Source organism: Leopardus geoffroyi, chromosome E1, assembly GCF_018350155.1.
Source record: "Leopardus geoffroyi isolate Oge1 chromosome E1, O.geoffroyi_Oge1_pat1.0, whole genome shotgun sequence".
Taxonomy (NCBI): Eukaryota; Metazoa; Chordata; class Mammalia; order Carnivora; family Felidae; genus Leopardus; species Leopardus geoffroyi.
The window spans coordinates 3,625,545-3,646,638 of record NC_059330.1 but is presented as its reverse complement, the minus strand read 5'-3'; the positions used below and the strand labels follow the sequence as shown (position 1 = coordinate 3,646,638).

Genomic DNA, 21,094 nt, shown 5'->3' with positions numbered 1-21,094 from the left:
GCCTTGGGAGATGCCCGACTCACCAAACGCACCTCCCAGCGCCCGCTGAGGGCAATGGTGAGGGGGGGCCTGGCGCTGGGAAACACCCCCCCCCCAAAGGCCCGGCAATGAGCACCGCCCCGACCAGTGCGTCTGTGGGACCCTGGCCTCCGAAGCAGGGGAAGGCAAGAGGGCCGACCTCCCCTAATCTAGCCTCGGTCCAGGCCCCTCATCACCCCCTGGTCCCTCCGGGACCTGCGGCCTCCAGGACTCACAGAAAACTTGGCGCACAGGGTGCTTCTGGCCACAAACTGACAGCCGCCCCACAGTGGGGGTGTGGCCTATCAGGCCCCCCAACACAGCCCAGTTCCCCATTAAGCCCTCTGCCTCCAGCAAGCCCCTCCTCAAGAGCGGGAGCTCAAAGGGCAGCCCCCGCCCCCCACCCAGCTGGAGCCCTGGAGCGGGGCATCCAGCAATCACTGGGCCTGTCGTGCACTTGCACACCGGGCACCCTTGGCACACCGCGCCGGGCTCCCGCTCCTACGGCACCCCACGCCTGAAGGACGGACCTGCTTCCCCAAGAAAACCGGAAGACGGGGCCTCAGGCCCTGAAACAGCAAGCAGGCAGGGCCCAGCACAACACCAGGGTCCCAGGGCTGCTCCCGAGCCAGCCAAGTTCGCCTCGGGGAGTCGAGCGGGCGTCTGTGAGCTTGGAAGGGTGTTCCCTGTCCCACGCCTCACGGCCCGCAGCCGGCCCTCGGGGCTGGTGGCTGGTGGCTGGGGCCTGGCTCCACCTCCCATCCCGGCCGGGCCGTACACAGGCAGGTGCTGGAAGGTGACAGGGCAGGCCTTGGGCAGGAAGCCCCAGGACGGTGACCGGCGTGCTGGGGACCTCAGTGCCAAAGGCACTAAGCCCAGCGGAGGGGCAGTGTCAGAGCCACCCCACGGCGGGGAAATGCCCAGCTGAGACGAGCACTGGTGCGGAAAATGCTGTGACCCTGGAGACAGGCCCCTGGTGAGCAGAAGACGGGTCTACGCCTCCAGGGTGTCCCCGGCCCCAACTCGGCCCCAGCAATCCAGGCACCTTGGACAGATCCCTCCTCCCACCCCTCCGAGCCTCTGCATCCCCATCTGCATCTGTGAAATGGGAGGAGAGAGGAGACACCTTACATTAACCAGCCTCCCCCAGCCAGCCCTCCTTCCTAAAAACCGGTGCTCAGAGGAGAGACTGTGAGAAGAGAAAATGGAAGGAAGCTCCAGGGAGGGAGAGATGCGGCTGGGAGCAGCCCCAGCCGCCCGGAGGCCCCTCTGGAGCTCAGCACCCTGCGGGCGGCTGCGGGGGTGGGGAGGGTAGTGCTGGGAGCCCAGAGCTGGGGACTCCCTGGGGATAGAGAGTCACCTTGCTGGGAAGGGCCGCAGGAGACCAGGCAGCGCGGCACCCTGCGGGATCAGGGGCTCCTCTCAAGCTGTCCCTGGGGCCTGTGGGCCCTCCCTGCCCAACCTGGTGGTCGCCCGCATTCCTCGACCTCCGCCTGCCTCACGCTCACCCCGCTCCGCATCTGGCCTCCATATGGGGCTGGCGCTCTGGGGGTGGGGAGGAGAGGAGGTCACATCTGGCTGGGGAAATCGGAGGATGCCCACGGGGCCAGTGACCCCCGGGGAAGGGTCAGTGAGCCTCTGAAACACCAGGCCACGTGCGGCCAGCATCTGTGTCCCGCTCCCTGGAACGGCGGGTGATGCCTTGGGGGCCGGAGTGGCGTCTCCCAGCCTCAGCCGGGGGCCCTGCCAACTGCCTGGCTCCCCAGGAAGCTCTCCCTTTGGGGATCAGCCCCCCAGGTGCTCCTCTAACACGTGTACCCACACCCAAGCCCCGAGATCACAGGACGTTACAGACACAGGAACTCCGGTTCTAGGACGGGGTCGGTAACCCGTCCGGCTCTCTGAACTTCAAGGGTTTGACCCCGATCACGGGAACAGCTACTGAACTCAAGGTCGAGAAAAGGAAGGGGAAGGGGTTAGATGCCATCATTTGCTGAGAGGCCCTGTGTCGCTGGAACTGGTCAGACAAACAGAAGCCCGAGGTGGGAGACTCGTCCCCGACCCCATCTGATTTCCAGCCTGAGCAGCTAGACCGGAGCCAGGCTCAGCCACAGTGTCCCCGGCGTCCCACCCCCAGCGTCCCCCCTACACACGCCTTCGTGGCCAGCTTGGGCGCCCCCCCCACCCCATCACGGATCCCCCCGTGACCTCCCTCCCCGACACCGCCATGCCCATCACCGGCACCCCCTGCCCACCCCACCGTGTCCATCACACCGGCTCCGTCATCTCCAACAGTCACCCCAACACCACGGTGACGCCTCCCGCTTGCTTCCCCGGCAGGATGCGTCTGGCTTCCCCGGGAGCGGAGAGTCAAGGATCCTGTGGGGAAACCAGTTCTAGAGCCTTCGAAGGGACTGCTGCGCCCACTCTGGGCCGCCCAAGGCTCAGCGCCCTGGCAGCACGGGACAAACCTCTCGGGCTCTGGAGTCCCTGGCCTCCAGCATCTTACCTTGTTGCGACTCAGCGTATCAGGGCGGGGAATGAAATTCCCTCCGTCCCAGGTGTTCAGTGAGGACGGGAGAGGGGAGGTGTGAGGTGTCCCATCGGGGGCCTGGCGAGGCCGCTCCTCTCCTGGGCTTCCGCGTCCCCCGGGGGACCCAGGGCACACCTGGGGGTGCTGATGCCAGTCAGAGGCCCACTGAGGTCCCAGACCCTCTTCGGCCACGGGGCCCCCGAGAAAGCAGGAGTGCGGACAGGCACGTGCACGCGCACGACCCGAGAGCCTGGTCCCTCCCCACAGGTGCCAACGGTGTCCCCTTTGGAGCCGTACCTCAGAAGCCAACCTTGCGGGATCTCAGGAGGAATCCTGGACCCAAACCGTCTTGTGGGAAGCATTCTGATTTTTCCATCTGCTGGTGCCAAACGTCTTTCAACAAAGGGGGTGACTAATAAACACTTCTGGGAACGAATAATTTTTCCAAGAACTGGCAAAAGTGAGATGATCTCACCTTTCAGAATGTGAGCTGTCTGTCTCCCCCCTCCCCCCCCCGCCCCACTAGCCTCTCCCCTGCCTCCCCGGCCCCCACCCCTGCCCCCAGCCTGTTTCCACTTCTGTGCCCGACGCCTTTCTCCCTCTGTCCAGGAGCCTTGCTCTGCCCTGTGAGCGCCAGCTACCGGGGCTCCCTCCTCCAGGAAGCCCTCCAGGAGAACGGGCCACGCCCCGCTTGTGCCCACCTCAGGCTGGACGCTGCCCACACGTCCACCCTCCGTGCTCTCATCTGTGTGCCCGTCTCCCCTCCTCCACTGCAAGCTCCTTGAGGGCTGAGCCTGGGTCTCCTCCCCGTTAAGCTCAGAGCCCAGGACAGGACGGGGCACACAGCAGGTGCTCAGTGGGTGTGCAAAGAGGGGATGGCGGCGGGACTTCCCGGGCTGCGGTGAGCACACGTACGCACGGGAGCCTTCTCGCACACACGCCACGCTGTCAGAGGAGCGCACATACTCTCGCACACACGGTCGCACAGGCACTCGCACGAGCAAACCCACATGCTGTCACACACGCACCCTTTCACGTGCACACTCATACATGCGTGCTCACATGCACCATGCGCTCACACCGATGTGCACACGCATATGAGCACACCCACGCACGCTATCACACGTGCACACACACGCGCACACGCGGGAATACACGTGTACATGTGCATATACGGTCATACTTGCACACCTACACACCCGCATGCTGTCACACACTCATGCGTGCACTCACAGGAGCCTCACACACATGCCCACACTCACACTCACACACACAAGCATACACACACATGCTCAGTCACACGAGCACACCCACAATGCTATCACACATGTACTCACGTGTGCACACTCACGGGCTGTCACACACACTTTTGCACACATGTATGCCCACTCGCACCACACATGCACACCAACATGTGTGATCACATGAGCACACACGCTCACACACTATCACATAAACAGCCACAAAGCTCTCAAACACACACATGTCCACCCACAGGAAAACACACCCACATGCTGTCACACGGGTGTACTTGTACTTGCCACTTGCACACCCACATGCTGTCACACACTCGTGTGCACTCACAGAAGCACACTCACACATGCCCACACACGCCTGCACACATGCACACCCGCATACACGCACGGTCACACGAGCACACCTGCACATGCACACCCTCACATGCACACTCACATGCCGTCTCGCGTGCACACTCACACACGGTGTCATACGAACACGCTCACACCGTCACGTGCACACTCACAGTCCCGCATGCACTCGCACACACGGCGTCACACATGCCCACACACGCACCGTCACAGTGCACACACATGCTGTCCCACGTGCGCACACACCGTGTCACGCGAGCACGCTCACACAAAGGCCCGTCCCGCCCGGGCTGGGTGGTCCCGGGGACCCGGCAGGGATGCCAAGACACCGGACGATAACGGAAACTGTCTTCTGCGAACCGAACCACCGTCCCTCACCGAGCCGCGCGCTGACGCCTTCTCAAGCGTTTGCAAGGTGAGCCGGATCCCCCTAGAGGGCGGCAGAGGGCTGGGGTGGCCCAGGAGAGGTGGGCGGAGGTGACCCCTGCCCCGAGGAGATGGCGCCTGGCGCAGCGGGCCGCCATCTGGTCTCATCTAGAAGGGCGTCGTCTAGAAGGGCATCTGACAGGCTTGGACCCCGAGGCCCAGGCTGCCGAGACTCCTGTCCAAAGCCCCCCAGCAAGTCGGGAACCGGTGCCTCCAGATCCCGGGCGGGTGCCCCCTTCCGTGCCCGGATGTGAGGGGCGGGGCTGGCGGGCTCAGCCCCGAGGCCCGACCCCGACCCCACGCCTTCTCGCTTTTCGCGGCGCCCACCCCAGCCCTACCCACGTGGGGCCCCCTCGTGTCAGGAACGTGCCCGAGACGACACAGGGCAGGACCGGCACAGCCCAAGCCAGCCACTGATCATTTCTCACCGCCCTGCTCCCCCCCCCCCACCCCGCCCCGCCCTCCGTCCGCTGCCCAGGTCAGCGGGGTCCCAGATCCACGACCTCTGGCACGAAGAAGGGGGTCTGGGGCCTGCTTGTCACCTGGCGGGGGCGGCAAACCCGAGGTACTAATTAGCAGCTTCTGGAACACCCCGTGCGCTGGCTGGAAGCGAAGGAAACGCGTTTTCTAATTGGCTCCCTGCCGGGTGTCAGTCCGAGAGGACGCGGCCCCTCAGAGGCCCGCTCCCCAGTCCTCCCCGGCACCCCCCACCCCCCACCCCGGCTGCTCTGCCGGCCACACCTAGCCGCCCATCCCCAGGCCGGGTCCCTCCTGCTCCTCGTGCCCCCGGGCTGGCCCAGGTCTGCCCCCGGTAGGGGAGGGATGCCCCCCACTCGCACTTTATCCGGGGCTCTACGGTCCCAGCAGAATACAAGGAAGATTCTCTACAGAAGTCCTGCAATCCAATCACGAGACCTACCCGCAGCCTCAGAGCACCCGTGCGCTCCCTGCACCCACCCCTGTGGGCACCACTCACTGCTTCCGGAACAAGCCTCTCCCCGACGGCCTGACGCCCACCCTGCTGGGCTCTTGGAGACCCTCCCCCTGCAATTCCGTCTCCTGACACATCTTTGTCCTGCCTGCTGCCTGACCACGCAGGCCTGGATGCTAAGCTGGGGTGGGGACTGCTCCCCAGCTTTTAGGTGACCCCAAGGGAATCAGGATCAGTCTTGGGGACCAGAAGCCCTCCAGGATCTTTGGGGAACAGGAGGGGACAGTGCCAGTCCGGGCCTCGAGCCAACAGGCTCGGGGGAACAGTCAGGAGGACGTAAAGGCTGGCGGCACGACACCCTCAGAGCTCGTCGGCTCCCCGAGGGGACGCCCCACTTCTCTCCTGCCTCTGCTGCCCCTCAAATGTCACCCAGCGGCAGAACCGCGGGTGCCCGGGCAGCGAGTGTGGGGCAGGAGCTGGGGTGGCCTCCGTGAAGTCTTGCAAGGGTGAGTCCGCTGGGCTGTTCCTCGCCCCTCCCGGCCTTGGGGCAGGACCCGGGTGAGGCTAAAGGTGATTCGAGAGCGGCCGCCCAGGGCAGGCCATTTTGGACTGAGCAGGACAGGCCTCCGTGGGCAAGACACCCGCCAGCTGGGTGACACGAGGGGACTGAAGCCAGCCGCCTTTGACACCGCTGCTCTCGGATGATCCATGAGGAGCCAGGGGCTGGCAGGAAGGCGAGGGTTGGGCGGAGGGGTGGGGGGCGGATGGCAGAAGGAATCCCACCTTCCACACCTCCAGAAAAGATGTCCCTGCCGCCCGGGTGCCACGGCAGGTGCGGGGCTTCTGGAGTGGGGGGTGGGGCCCTCTGGGTTTAGAAAAAGAGGCTGTGCGGCCTGCCTGCTGGTAGGGGACAGGAGACCACTGAGGGGGACCAGGGTCCCTTGGAACATCACAGGTCAGGGAGGCAGAATCCAACATAGTAAGAAGAGAACAAAGTGGGGCCGAGTCAGATAAAACCAGGTGGAAAACAGGAGCTGCCCCGGGAATGTTTTTAAAAAGTCTAATTGTTCCTTCCTTTACTTTGCGACGAGAACAGGGGCTGTGGGCCAACACCTCACGGGACCGCCTGGCCCTTCCCTTCCTCCCTGTCCAGTTCTGGGCAGGTGCGGGGACACAAGGCTCTTCTCTACGGCCCCGGGCTCTCTGGGCCTGCGGAGACAGCCCGTGCTTGTCCCCAAGCCTGGGAACACGACGGAACCCTTGGGCCTTCCGGCCTGAGGCCTCATCCCTCAGAAGAGCGCCTGGACCCCAGCAGAGGCAGGATGCTTCTGGCGGAGAGGACGCAACATTACCCGGGGCCCCTCCCTGTGGTCGTCACCAGGGCTCAGAGACGACTCAGGGCCCAGATCCTTTACCTTTAAACCATCTCAAAGTCTGTTATTTTCCGGTGGAAGGCAGACGTTCCTGCGGGCGCTGTCGAGGGGCTTTGGGGAAGGTACTGTGGGCCCCAGAAGGGTCTGGAACGGGGATCCCCACGGCCTGATCACGTCTGAGCCAGGCGGCCTGAGTCACTGGGATCATGCTCTGGGCTCCAGTGTGGGGTGTGCACGCGTGTGCGTGTGGGCGTGTGGACAGACGCTCTCGCGGAGGATAATGAGCAAGTTTTACCAGTTCTCAAAATTCCTTTGGGTTCCCTCGGGCCTCCTCGTTCATTTCGTTACGCTAAAAGGTCCCGACCACCATCCTTATCGAAGAAGAAAAAAACCACAAAAAACGTGTTTGGTTCAAACGGCCGACCCAGGTTAAGACCCAGGTAAGACCCAGGTAAGACCTGGCCGGACGCCCTTGGGTCGGGGAGGGACGGACCAAGGTTCTCTTCCACCTGCTCTGCTCCCTTCCTCCCCTCCCCTCCTGCCCAACTGCCTGCCGACCAGCAGACGACACCCCTCCCGGGGAGCCCGTCAGGCACCCGGCCCTGTGCTGGCTGCTTGTAGACACAGCCAGAAGGTCAGGTGCACGGCCTTCATGCTGCACACGAGGAAACGGAGGCTCAGAGAAGCAAGTGACGCGTGCCGGGTTCTACGGAAGGATTGGGGGCAGACCTGGGAAGCTACACAGGCGTGAGAAGCCAGAGCAGGGCTGGGGGCCCGGGGGACAGGGCTGCCGAGGCCTCGGATGGGGAACTCGCCTCCGAGAGGCCGACTGCAGAGGGACAGACGGGACTGGGCAACACCCAGCGGGAGCGGGGAGGCGGCGCACGGGGGTGGGCAGGGTGGACCGTCCGTGCAGGAGGCGGCGGCCCAGCCCCCGTCCAAATCGGCCGGGCCCACCAGCCTGGGGGAGGCCTGGACGGTGGAAGCCACACCGGGCCCGGGTTCAGGACCCCTCGGGCCCGCATCCAGGCGGCAGTGACCTCCCGGCCGGGTGACGGGGGCCTCGGCCGCCCACACGGATGCCCGGCTCTCCGCACAGGGGCCTTCCCCGGCTGTGCCCGCAGATCCTCACGGGACTTCTGTTCACCGGGCCGGCTCTGAAGTGCCCCCCAGCTCGCTGTGCACATCTGCCGGGGGCCCTGGGGGCTTCCTCACCTCCCGCGGCCTCCCCGACTGCTTCCCACCCACCGTGACCGCAGTCAGGCCTTGCCCCTGCATCACGTGATGTCTGGCCAGCGCAGGCCCCCAGCCAGCACAGACGCTCAGGTAGCAGAAACCACGAACCCGGCTCCCGACCACAGGGAGAAGGGGTGCGGGGAGCATGGCCTGGAGTGAGTGACGGGCTGAGCCACCCCTTCCCGCTGAAAGGGGCCTGACAGCTCGAGTGACAGGGCACCTGCTCGGGGCTCCTGGGGCCGCCAGCCCCAAAGCTCCCGGCCGCAAAACCCCTTTGGTGACCCCCGCAGCTGCGTTCAAAGTTCAGGTACATCAGAATTGTCAGCACGCCCTTTAAAATGCAGATTCCCAGGTCCACCTCAGCCCTGCAGGGTCGACCTCTGGAAGGAAGAGGCTTCAGAAATACGAGTTTTAGGGGCGCCTGGGTGGCTCGGTCGGCTCAGCGTCAGACTCTCGATCTTGGCTCAGGTCACGCTCTCACGGTTCATGAGTTCAAGCCCCACATTGGGCTCTGTGCTGACAGCGCACAGCCTGCTTCGGATTCTCTCTCTCTCCCTCTCTCTCTGACCCTGCCCCACTCTCTCTCTCTCTCTCTCTCTCTCAAAATAAATAAATAAAAATTTAATTAAAAAAAAAAGGAATAGGAGTTTTAAACCCTTGGAGCTCCCACCGCCTTTCCTGAAGAACCCCACTTTGAGCACCGGAGGGAGACTCAAGTTGGAAGCCCATAGAATGGATGAGGGCACCGAAAACCAGAGAGGTAAAGCGACTAGTCTGAGGCCACACAGCAGCCCCCCCTCCCCATCTCCGGGACAGAGTGAAGACCAGAGGCCAGACTGGGCATCCCAGCCGCAGGGGAGCCCCACTGGCCCGGATGCCAGATTCTCCTCCCTGCCAGGGAAGAGAACCCAGCCCTCGCACCCCGCGGCCCCTCCCGCCCCACGGCCCCTTGCCTCCGAGGACCCGAGTGGAAGAGGTGACGAGCCCCTTGGGCGTGGGATGCCACCAGCCGGGCCCCTGGCCGGTCACAGGGACTCCACGACCAGCACGCAGCCTGGACCACGTGCAGCCGAGCCCCACTCCCGGCCGGTCACGTGGCCCCGCTGTCCCCGCCAGACAAGGGGACTCACACTCACCATAGTCTTTCCTGCAGTACTTTTTCATGTTAATCTTCAGCTTCCCTTTCGAGGCCTTGCAGTAGGAATCGCAGTCTGCAGGGGAGGGAGAGCACAGACAAAACCTAATTAGGCTGGCAATGAATAGGCTGCAGGCCGAGTGGGAGGCCTGCCTCCCCAGATACCCAGAGGCCTGCGATACCCTCGGGCCGAGCGGGCGGCCATTCAGGGCAGGCCCGGCCTTCTAAAGAGGCGCCTGGGACAAAGGCCCCCCCCCCCCCCCCCCGCCGACCCACCCCCCTGGGGCCTGACGAATCCCTCCTCCGCTGCCCGCAGCCCCCCTCGGCCTCCGTGAGGGATGCGGGGGGCTCTCGTATTGTGCCACCCAGGGCTTCTGAGCGCCACACAGATTCCCCCCACCCGGTTCTTAAGACACAACTGGAGCCTGATTAAAGCCGATAGAGGCCTCATTGTCACCCCGTGCCCTGGGCCTGTGTCAGGCGCTGGCTTTCATGGCGCGGGGCCTCTGGCTGGGGTCAGACCCCAACAAAAGAGGTCACGGAGGAAATTAGCAGCCCATGAAGCATTAGAAAGCCCCTTTGGTGTCCACTCTACTGGAGTGTGCAAATAGAATGTTCCACGAAGAAGAGTTCAGTTCTAATGGGCCCTACTGCTGAGAGCCAGGGCTGCTGGGCCTGCGTCCGCCGGGTATCACTTCGGGGGCTTCCCGGAGCCGGAGCGCGAGCCAGGCGCGACGTGCGGGGCCCTGGGGCCTGCCGAGATCCAGCCTGCTTCTCCCAGGGGCGGCCTCTGTCCACCCGAAGCAAACCTCCAGCCTCGGCCCAACCACGCCCTCTCCCCCACCAGCTCTTCCCGCTCCGGTGATGCGATTCCTTTGCTGGATCCGTGTGTGATGTGACACCCTCATTAGCGCGACGGCCAGCCCAGCCCAGAGGGGCCCAAGAAGTCGTCCCGGCCCGCCCTGCACCACCGCCCGACGGGTCTCGCTCAGTTCTTCGATACGTGGGTGATACTCCCTTCCGGCAGATAAGAAACCCGGGACTACCCGCCTGGTTCATCTTGGAGAGCCGGTGCCCCGGTTGGGCCTCAGACTCAGATCTGAGATGCTGCTCGATTACTGCACTAGGTTATGCCAAGCAGTGTCTCTGCAAACCAACGATTCCCTCAAATGTGGGCCGTTATGCTCAGAGCTGGGGACGCACACCCCAGCGGTGGGGAAGCGGCCTGGGGGCTTGGACGGCCCAGCCTGGTCTAGGAGCAGACACGGCCTTGGGCAGTGGATGTGAGCTGGGCACGTGTCCTGGTGACGGGCGAGGAGAAGGGGGCTACAAAGGCCACACACACACAAAGAGGTGACCGCCCCAGGAACAGGTGCCATCCCTCACTCTGCAGAGGGGAACACCAAGGCCAAGGTGGGGGTGAGCAATTATTTGTGTGGGGGCACAGGACAAAGCGAGAGCAGCAAATCAGGCCTCCCAGTGCGTCTGCCCCCCTGCCCCCATCATGGCTCCGATAGGCAGAAGAGAACATTCAGAGATTTCCCGAAATTTCCTGAGATTTCGCTAAAGTCAGCCTCTGGCCCCATGGGAGGTGGATGCCTCCTTCCAAGTTCTGGAATTCACTGACTGGTGCCTCGGTTGAAGGAAAAACAGCTCCATCCCACTGCCCTGAGGACCATGGGCCTGGCAGCCCCCTGCCCCCTCCTGAACCAACTTCCTGGGGCACCTGGTTGGGTACCAGTCTCAGGAAATGGGGGAGAAAAGCAGCCCCTCCTCCTGCTGCCCTGCGGTCTGAGTCCTTGGACCTGAGCCCTCGCCCACCCGCTGGGAGGCCCCACCCACCCCCAGGATGCCCCGCCCACCTGCCAGGAGGCCCCCCCTCACCGGCCAGAGGGCACCTGTCAGGATGCTCCGCCCACTCTCCAGGAGGCCCCGCCCACCTGCCAGGAGGCCCCGCCCAGGAGCACCAGAGGCCCTAAGTGCTGGCTGGCTGGTGACTGCAGCAGGGGCCTCTCGGGACGCAGGATCTGGGTTGTCCAGACACAGCAGCCTGCATTCTGTGGCCAAGCCCGAGAGGTCAACGTGAGGTGATGGTGGCCCGAACGCACACATCAGTGGCACTGGCACCATGACCACCACAGCGCGCTTCACCCGTGGGAACGGCTGCTCTTGGCCACATCTCTGCCAGCTCAGGGACAGATGACGCTCAGAGCAAAGCCACCACTGCGTCTGAACCCGGGTTGTGCGTAAGTCCTTGCGGTCCTGAGCGAGCTGGCTCGAGTCCCTCCCTGCCCTCTCCACTGAGGGAAGCGAATTGGAATACGAGCAGGGCTGGGTGACGTTATTCCTGGGGCAGCCTTGAATCCACTCTCGTCGCTTCCTTATTATTTTTACGAAGGTCGAACGTCGTTGGCCCGCGTCAGGGCTTGCATTCCAGTCTGCAGGAAATGCCCCACACCCTGCCTCCCCGGCACCAGGGCCAGACACACCCCCTCCGTCTCAGCCCGGGGCACACAGCCCAGGCAGTCAGCGCTAGTCCCACCTGAAAGCCAGGAAGGTTCCAGAGCATCCGCCACAAGTCAGCCCGGCACCGTGGGGCTGGAGGGACGGTGGCCGGACCCCGCAACAACCTCCCGTGACACCTTCGGCCCTGGCACCCTCCTTTCCCTCCTGGTAACATCCACAGCTCCTCCTTCCGGGGCCAAGTATCCACCTGGCACAGAAACCGTCTTAGAACGTGTGGCGTGCATCCCTGCCTAGTGAGACCCTGCTTGACAAAGCCTCGGTGGGTCCCCGTGACTATCGAGACCCAGCACCTCAATGGCAGCCCCTCAACATTAGCAACGAGGCACGAGGTGTGAGCCCTCGGCCCTGACAATTAGCCGCCTTTTAGAGATGAGGCAGTCTGGCTGGAAAACTCCTGCTAGTCACACCCCCGTGGTTCCCCCCCAGGGGCCCTAGGGGATGGAATTACCCAGAAGCTTTAAGAAACACTGATGTCTGAGTCCCACTCCCAAGACGTTCTGATTTCACTGGTTTAGGGGGCATGTCCCGATTTTAAGTTTTTATTGATTGATTGATTGATTGATTGATTTAGAGAGAGCGAGCGAGCAGGGGAGGGGCAGAGAGAGAAGGAGAGAGAGAAGAATCCCAAGCAGGCTCCTAGCTGTCAATGCAGAGCCGGATGCGGGGCTTGAACTCATGAACTGTGAGATCGTGACCGTAGCTGAAATCAAGAGTTGGGTGCTTAGCCAATGAAGCCACCTAGGTGCCCCTGAATGTCCTGAGTTTTAATTTTTTTAATGTTTATTTTATTTTTGAGAGAGACAGAGAGACAGAGCATGAGTGGGAGAAGGATAGAGAGAGAGAGAGACGGAGACACAGAACCCAAAGTAGGCTCCAAGCTCCGGGCTGTCAGCACAGCCCCCGACGTGGGGCTTGAACCACGAACCATGAGATCATGACCTGAGCTGAAGTTGGACACGTAACTGACTGAACCACCCAGGTGCCCCTGTCCTGATTTTTTAAGTTCCCCAGGTGAGTCTGATGCGCGGCCAGGGTCCTAGGAGTCACTCCTGGAACTAACTATACGTGTGGAAGGTAGGGCCAGGGTGCCCAGGGCACCCAGACTGGCAGAGGAAAGGCCCAGAGACGTGGTTGTTGACTCAAAGTGGAGGGCGCTCACGTAGAGCGCCTGCCCTTACCAGGCACTGGTAAGCATTTACAGTTGTATCTGTTTTCACTTTGGTGTGTGAGTTGTGGGGTGAGAGCAGGGGTCCTATGTCTTTCCTTCTGGTCCACCAGAAACACCTTTTTTTTTTTTAATTTTTAAAAAATTTATTATTTTTGAGAGAGAGAGAATGCACGTGTGAGTAGGGAAGGGGGAGACAGAGAATCTGAAGCGGGCCCCCTGCTGTCGTCAGCATAGAGCCTAACATGGGGCTCGAACTCACGAACCGTGAGATCACGACCTGAGCTGAAGCCAGACGCTTAACCGACTGGGCCACCCCAGTGCCCCCATCAGAAACACTTCTTAGGTCAGTGTGCCCATTGTCAAAAAACGTTCCCTCTCCCCCTCAGAGTTGCCGGTTCCGATTTGGTTGTGGGCTAGGAGTGCAAAGACCAAGACCGTTAGAAGTGTGCAGAAAACACGGGTAACCCGGCTTCGAATGAGGGAAACGGAAACACTCTCCTTTGGGTAAAGTGAATAACGCCCGGAACATGGACACCGTGGCAGCTATCTGGCTGCTTGTGCACTCTTTGTTTGGGTTGTATTCCAGAGAACTGAGGTCACTGGACAAGTGGTCCCTGGATAGGGAAAATGTTCCTGCACTTCCTTCTTTGATCAGATGCACACACAGCTAAGGAGCCTGCTGCGGGGCGGACAAGCCACGGCTTTTCCACGACGCAGTCCCGACTCCTTCAAAATGGCACATCTACTGGGCAGCTCCCATGGAGCCTCTCCTTGTTTTGTTCCAAAATAGCTGTAAAGACGATGGGGCGGGGGGGGGGGGGGGGGGGAGAAATTCACGCTAACTCCAAAAACTAAACTGATAGATGACCCAACGTTGGAATCTGGGAGCAATCTTTATTAATTAAAGGCAGATGGTGGTGAAACAAGCAAAACCTGTCCCAGGTTTTACCTCGAGATGCAGCCTTTTGTCTGATGGACAGAAAAGATCTTGAAAAAAAGAGAGGACACAGAGGCAAAACCACCAGAAAACAAAGGGGCAGGAAGTGGGTGGGGGCATTGGCGGTGGTTCCCTCCTCCAGGGAGAGGAATCTTTTTTTTTTAATGTTTTATATATTTTTGAGAGAGAGAGAGAGAGCGTGCAGCTGAGGGGCAGGGAGAGAGAGGGAGAGAGAATCCCAACCAGACTCCACACTGTCAGTGCAGAACCCCATGTGGAGCTCGAACTCATGATCCGTGAGATCACGACTGGACCCAAAGTCAAGAGTGGGATGCCCAACCAACTGAGCCGCCCAGGCACCTCTGAACTTGCATTTTTATCAAGATCACTAGTGCAGAGAATGAGGAGACCAGGCAGTGCAGACAGAAGGATACCATCTCTACAGAGCAAAAGTGAATTGAGGGAAAATGCTGGTAGGACGCGGGGAGCAGGGAGGGAGCTGCACGCATCCCCCCTGCCATCCAGCTTGGAGCTGAGATGAGAATCCGTCTGTCACGCCAGTAGAGGGATCTGCAAATTTTTTCTTTTTGCAAAGTGCCAAACAGCAAATATCTTCGGCTTTGCAGGCCATACGGTCTCTATCACACGTATTCAAACTCTGTCACCATGGCTTGAAAACAGACACAGATGACATGTAACTGAATGGGCATGGCAGGCTAAAAAAGATCTAAAAAGGCACCACCTCTATGCAATTGGAGAAGAAAGCCATAAGGGAAGACCACTTGAGCTGAAGAGACTGTACCATACAATAGTACACAGAGTGTGACACAGGAGAGAAAGAACTGGGAAAACCAAAACCGAAGCCAAAACCTAAAAACTCAGGAGCACCATTAAAACCCACTTTGGCGGTTGGTGAGATCGAGTCCCATGTCGGACTCTGTGCTGATGGCACGGAGCCTGCTTCGGATTTTCCGAAGAGCCTCTCCCTCTCTCTGCTGTGCTCCCCTGCTTGTGCTCTCTCTCTCAATAAATAAACAAACAAACAAACATAAAAAACCCTCCTTTGGAAGCAGGAAAAAGAAATGATACTGGAGAAACCTGATTCAGACACAGAGAGAATAAACTGGAGAGACACACGTGAATTCTAGAGGAAAAGGATAAAGACACAGAAACCACAAAAGAGAAAGTGGTAAGGATATAAGAGAGACAGTGGAGGGGGAGACAATGCAGCAGAAGTCAAGTGGAACAGAAACAAGAATCAAAGATTGGGCTCTTGAGCTAAAGGCAGACCCACATACACACAGGGAGAAGGTTCATGGATGTTTTGGAAAAACACCAAGGAAAAGACACCAACACTCAGACATGTCTCTGCACGTCATACAAAATACCAGGATGAGAGAAAATTCTATATGGATGAAAAATCAACAACAAGAAGCCGGCCAGATGACCATGGAACAATGCTCATAGGAGGAGGGAAAAGTCTGTTGGTCTAGGATTTTTATACCCAGCTAGACTGTCTCATATGTGTGCACACCGCAAAGAACAGAAGGCGTTCTTCAGTGTGAGAGATCCCAGACAATATTCCAATCATGTATCCTTTTTTGAGGGAGATACTCGAGAATGTCTTCCAAACAACCATGAAATGAATCAAAAGTAAGAGTTTAAGAGGGGGAAGTCTTGGTGAGCCTTGATGAGATTGTACAGTATGAATGCGCCGGTGACGGGCTCTGAAACCAGCCCTTGTGGACATTTCATATTTGGTTCTAAAACTGAAGGCAAATATCAAAATAATTTTAAAAAGATTTTTTAATGGTTATTATTTATTTTTGAGAGAGAGAGACCGAGTGCAAGCAGGGGAGAGGCTGGGACAGAGGGAGACACAGAATCCAAAGCAGGCTCTAGGCTCTGAGCTGTTAGCACAGAACTGGATGTGGGGCTTGAACTCACAAACTATACGATCATGACCTGAGCCGAAGTCAGATGCTTAACCAACTGAGCCACCCAGGCACCCCTCAAAATAATTTTTAAATTTTTGAAAGGGAACATCAGTGAATGAGTATATATAAGGACATACACATACAAATAACGATAACACGTAGCCTGAAATTTTAGATCATATTAACAAAGACTAAGCAGTAGAATGGGGTGGGGATACAATTCTTAGTCTTAAGTAGGTAAAAATTAAGAGATGCTGTTTCATGTTTGACTCTAACAAATAAAAGCCATTAGATCAAATAGCGCTTTCAAAAAACTCAAAGGCAACCACAAAACACCAGAGAATACGGGAAATATGTTATAGGTAATATGGGGGCACCTGTCTGGTGAGGTCAGTAGAGCATGTGACTTTTTTTTTTAAGTTTATTTATTTATTTTGAGAAAGAGAGAGACCAAGCAGGGGAGGGGCAGAGAGAGAGGGAGAGAGAATCCCAAGCAGGTGCTGCACTGTCAATGCAGAGCCCGATGAGGAGCTCAATTTTACAAACGATGAGACCATGACCTAAGCTGAAATCAAGAGTTGGACGTTTAACCAACCGAACCACCCAGGGGTACCAAGCACGAGGCTCTTGATCTCATGGTTGTGAGTTCGAGCACCACATCGGGTGCAGAGATTACTTAAAAAAAAATTTTTTTTAATAATTATGGGGGGGGGGGGCAGAGAGTCCCAAGCAGGCTCTGCACCATCAGCACAGAGAGAGATGAGGGGCTCGAACTCCCAAACCATGAGATTCTGACCTGAGCTGAAATCAACAGTCACTCAACAGACTGAGCCACCCAGGCACCCCTGAAGCAATTTGTTTTCAAAGCTTACAACACTGAAAGAAGAAGAAGCTGTAAGCTTCTTTACGGAAGTTATGTTCATCACTAAGTAACAAAGAAGTTTGCCCAGTAATAAAAATGGAGAGAATGTTCTGTGTGGAATAATATCTTATTGAAATATATTAACAAAAAGGTACTAGCAACACACAAAGGAACAGACAGACACATAAGCAGTACAAGGATGCTAAATTAATTCCAAAAGAGCTGGAAATGTACAGGCCACATTTCCCAACCGCATCGTAATAAACAGGATTTATTCTTAAACTGAAAACAATGAAAACAAATGCACTCGATTCTAGAAGTTAGAAAGTGAGCAAAACAACATCTGAAGGGAGCTGGGGAAAAGATTAACAACAGAAGTAGAAAGCAGTGGGACAGAATAGCAGAAAAACTCACAAGATGCAAACACTCCCAAGAAATGACTCTCAGGAAAGCCCCCGAACCAATAAACTCCAGCAAAAACAAAAACAACAAAAAACAAAACAAACAAACAAAAACCCAAAACAACAACAACAACAATAAACCAAGCAAACGAAGACCAGACAAAACACTGTCAGGTCTAATTATGAATTAAGAGAGAAACCTCAGATACGCCTCAGGAAGTAATGAGGAAAACAGTACAACCCACAATCTAAAGAACATTTTACAAAGTATAAAGCTACCGTAGACAGCCTTAGGCTGAAATCTTGGACACTGAATGAAAGGCGTTACTTTGTAGGAAAACGTCAATGACCAAGTCGGACTAAAGAAGAGAGAACTCATCTTCAGAAAACCCTGGATCCGATGCTACTTGATCTGGGGCAGAAACACAGAAAAAGGTGGAAATCGGTGAGCAGGACCGTGTGGAAGTCCCTAAAATCGATCATTTTTCAACTTAAAAAAAAAAAGGGGGGGGGGGGGAAGCAGTGTCCTACTGGTTCGACGCTGATATAAAAACCAGCAGGAGCGCGTGCACCCACAGATCCTGCAGACCAGCTGACTGATCTCATTCAGCAGCCGACCCCGCGTTTTGTGCCCGGCACAAATGACTCTCAGGAAAGAGGGTCCCGTCCTCGCCGGACCAGTGGCCGGGCCCCCCCGGGCATCTCCGCACAGGAGCAGAGAGTGAGGGGTGGGCCCCCGCTCTCTCGGGGGACCCCCTGGGGCTCGAACTGAGGGTACGGATCAGTACAGTGAGATCCGCAGGGGCCCCTACGCCAGGGTCACCTGCCAGTCCCATCCTCCTCCCCGGAAAGACGGGGACGGCCAGGGACGGACGCGGGGACCAGAGAGAGCCGCCGAGGCCCCGAGGCTGCCGTCTGCAGCTCGCAGCAGGCCCATCCTGGCCGGCTGGCGTCCTGGCTCCCCCTGGGAGCAGCCGACCTCCCTTTCATTCCCCCCACCTGCTCCCCGGACCAGCCCGCAGCCAAGAGCCAAGAGGGGGCCCTACAGGCCCAATCCCAGCGGCTGAGCCGCTCCCGTCCTCTCCCACCACCTCGGGTAGCTCACCCCTCTGGTCTGCCTCCTCTGCCCCAGGTGCCAAAAATCCTGCTGGGCAGGCCTGCTCGCCAGATCGAGGCTCATCTCCGAGCATATGGCAGGCGGGGCCCGGCGTCCCCCGGTTGGAACCAGGGGCACTGCATCTGGCACCTCCCTCGGAGCAGGGCGGGGAGCTGGCCAAGGTCTCGCTCTGAGCAGCACCCCTGCCTCTCTGCTTTTGGGCTGTCAGGCTCGGGAAGGTGGGGGTGACGAGCAAGGGACACCAGCCACCGCGGTCCATCCCCAGGCTGAGACCTGCAGGGCTGGGTGAGCTGCTGGGCGCAGGGGAGGGGGCTCCTGGTCCCCACCCCCCACCCCCCTCCACCGCCACCTGGCCAGGGTGGAAAAGTTCAGGGGGCAGGGCTAGGAGGGACACCCGGCTGGCTCCATCCACTTCGACGGGGCCACTCTGTCCACCAGCAGCTGACAAAGGGCAGGTGAGGCCAGTCTGTCCGGAGAAAGTGTGTTTGGGCTCCACCCGACCTACAGCCACAAAGCCACTCAGACCTCCTCAGGCCAGAGTCCCATTGGCACACGGTGGGCACCCGGGGGCTTCATAAATTAGGCCATTGTAGGGAAGGCGTAGGGAGGGTGCAGGAAGCCTCCTCGTGAAGCCAACTCCCCCCCCTCTCCATCCAAGGCTGCAGGTGATTTAAAGACTCTCCCCGAAGTAAGACCACCTTCCTAGTATCTCCACCCACAAGCCCTTTACCCAGGGTACAGCCACCTCTCAGGGACAGCCAGGGTCACAGGCCGGACATCTCTCTAAGCCTGTGCTGGTCTCGCCCATCTACTCTATCAGTCCTACCTGCCTCTACAGCGTAATTCCCTTCTGACTTTGGGCTCGGGGCAGAAACGCCTAGGACTCCCCCAAATAAGGCAGCCCCCAGGAACGGCCTGGCAGAGGAGCTAGGCACCAGGTGCCTGTGACCTTTGAAGCAAACGACTAGAAAAAAGCCAAAAGTGTTTGCGACATAGATAGCAAACGATGGGGGTCTTTAATATGTAAAGAACTCTTGGGAATCAAGAAGACAAGCAAGCTAAAATTCAAAAGAGAGAAACAGGCAATTCACAAGAGAGGGGGATAAAAGGGACAAGGAGATGTAAAAATGGGCAATCTCAAGCGATCAGAGAAATGCAACTTAAATCCACGGGAATATAGGACTTTTGGCTCACGAACTCGCATACGGACACACACACAACGTGCTAAGGGTGCAAGTTAACGTTCCTCGAGTACGACCGGCATCGAAATGTCAAAACCCTGGAAAAGTGCACACCCTTTGACGTGGCACCCCCGCTTCTATGGATTTATCATCCATGCACTCACTTAAAGAGCTTGCTAAGCAATTTCCATGTGGCCAGCTCCGGGAGGCGCTGGGTGGACAGTGAGGCTCACGAAACGCTGGGGAGGCTTCACAGCGGGAGGAGACAGGTCAACAAGATGAGTGTAATCACGCCTATCAAAGAGTGACACTCATAAAGGGGAGGGAGACGTGAGCAGCACGTGTCGGTAGAGAACGGGGGCGGGGATGGAGACCTACTCAGATATGAAGGTCAGTCCGCGGGAGGTGGCATTTAGGAGGACAAGGACTCAGCTCTGTGAGGCACACAGGGCGGCAAAGGGCCAGGCGGGACACAGACACAGAAAGGAGGGGAGCCTGGAGCTGGTGAACGGGGTGGGACTGCGTCGCTTGCAGGGGGTCCCTGGGGGCTTGTCGACCTGGGCAAGGGTTTGAATTCTATTCTAGCAGAGAATCTTATGCACCAAAATGTTGCCTGGCGGGACTAGGGTTGGTTTTTACGCTCTCGCTTCGGCTTATCTGCATCTTTAGTTTTACCGTAATGAGTATACAACTCTCGCGTTCAGAAGAAAGAACACTAAAAGTATTCTGAAGCGAGACCCTTCTTCGGTGAGGATGGGGACCACTTATTTATGGGATAAAACAACGCGGAGACCTAAACAGTGCAAAGGAGGCGGGGCATGAAGATCTGAGGGCAGAGGGTTCCAAGTCGGAAGAAAAGCCTGTGCAAAGGCCCTGAGGCAGGATCAAGTGCCTGGCACAGCCCAGGGACTGAATGCAGGCTGGGGTGCCCTGCACAGAATGAATGAAGACAGAGGCAGAGATGCGACTCACAGTCTGACAGGCTGTGTGCATCCAGATACAGTTTGGGTTCTATTTTCAATGTCACGCAAAGCCACCAGGGGCTTCTGGCCCAGCCTCGGTGGCTGGGGGCTGCTGGGTGCAGGGTCTCAAGTTGCACCCGACGGAGGCCGGCTCTCACCCTCTCACTAGCAGGGATGGGATGGGCCCCCGCCCCGCCCCGCCCCGCCCCGGGCTGCCCAGACAGCACTTCCCAGCTGAGGCCACCGCAACGTGATCGCCACTCTGGACTGTCCTCACGAAGAGCCAGTTCCCAAGCCTTCTCATTCCGCCCCACAAGCCTCATCCCTCGTCAAAGACCGCAGAGACACGTTCCGGTGAGGAAGTGTGGACACGGGCGTGTGCTCCACAGTGGGGTGAACTGGATCGTCCTCCTGCGTGAAGCTGGGGGCCCGGGGCTCAGCGGGTTAGAGCCGAGGCTGGTGCTCCGGACCCTTCCCCGTGCTCCACGGTAAGCCCTGCCCTGCCTTTCTGCCCCTTCCCCGGCTCCGGCCACCGGCGCCCAGGGCTTCCCAGATGGTCCCCTTGCTGCACCCGCATGGGTGGAGACATGTGCACTGTGCCAAGCCCAGCCAGGACCCTGTTTCCCCGTACTTTCCCCGAGAGAGGCTCAACCGTCAGACCCGGGTCTGACGGATCCAGCACAGCCTCCCCGGTACCCACCCTCCTTTCCTCCCAGATAGCAAACCCCGACGTTTGCAACTTCA

At 58.6% G+C, this 21,094-nt stretch overlaps 1 protein-coding gene across 4 annotated transcripts in view; it reads right to left on the bottom strand.

Moving 5' to 3' along the window:
• NTN1 (netrin 1) overlaps positions 1-21,094 on the bottom strand; it is a 192,933-nt gene that overhangs the window by 10,543 nt on the left and 161,296 nt on the right. For all 4 annotated transcript variants that reach the window (XM_045490402.1, XM_045490404.1, XM_045490403.1 and 1 more), the window contains exon 6: positions 9,261-9,335. In XM_045490402.1, coding sequence (XP_045346358.1) covers positions 9,261-9,335 — 75 coding nt within the window. The remainder of the gene's footprint in view (positions 1-9,260; positions 9,336-21,094) is intronic.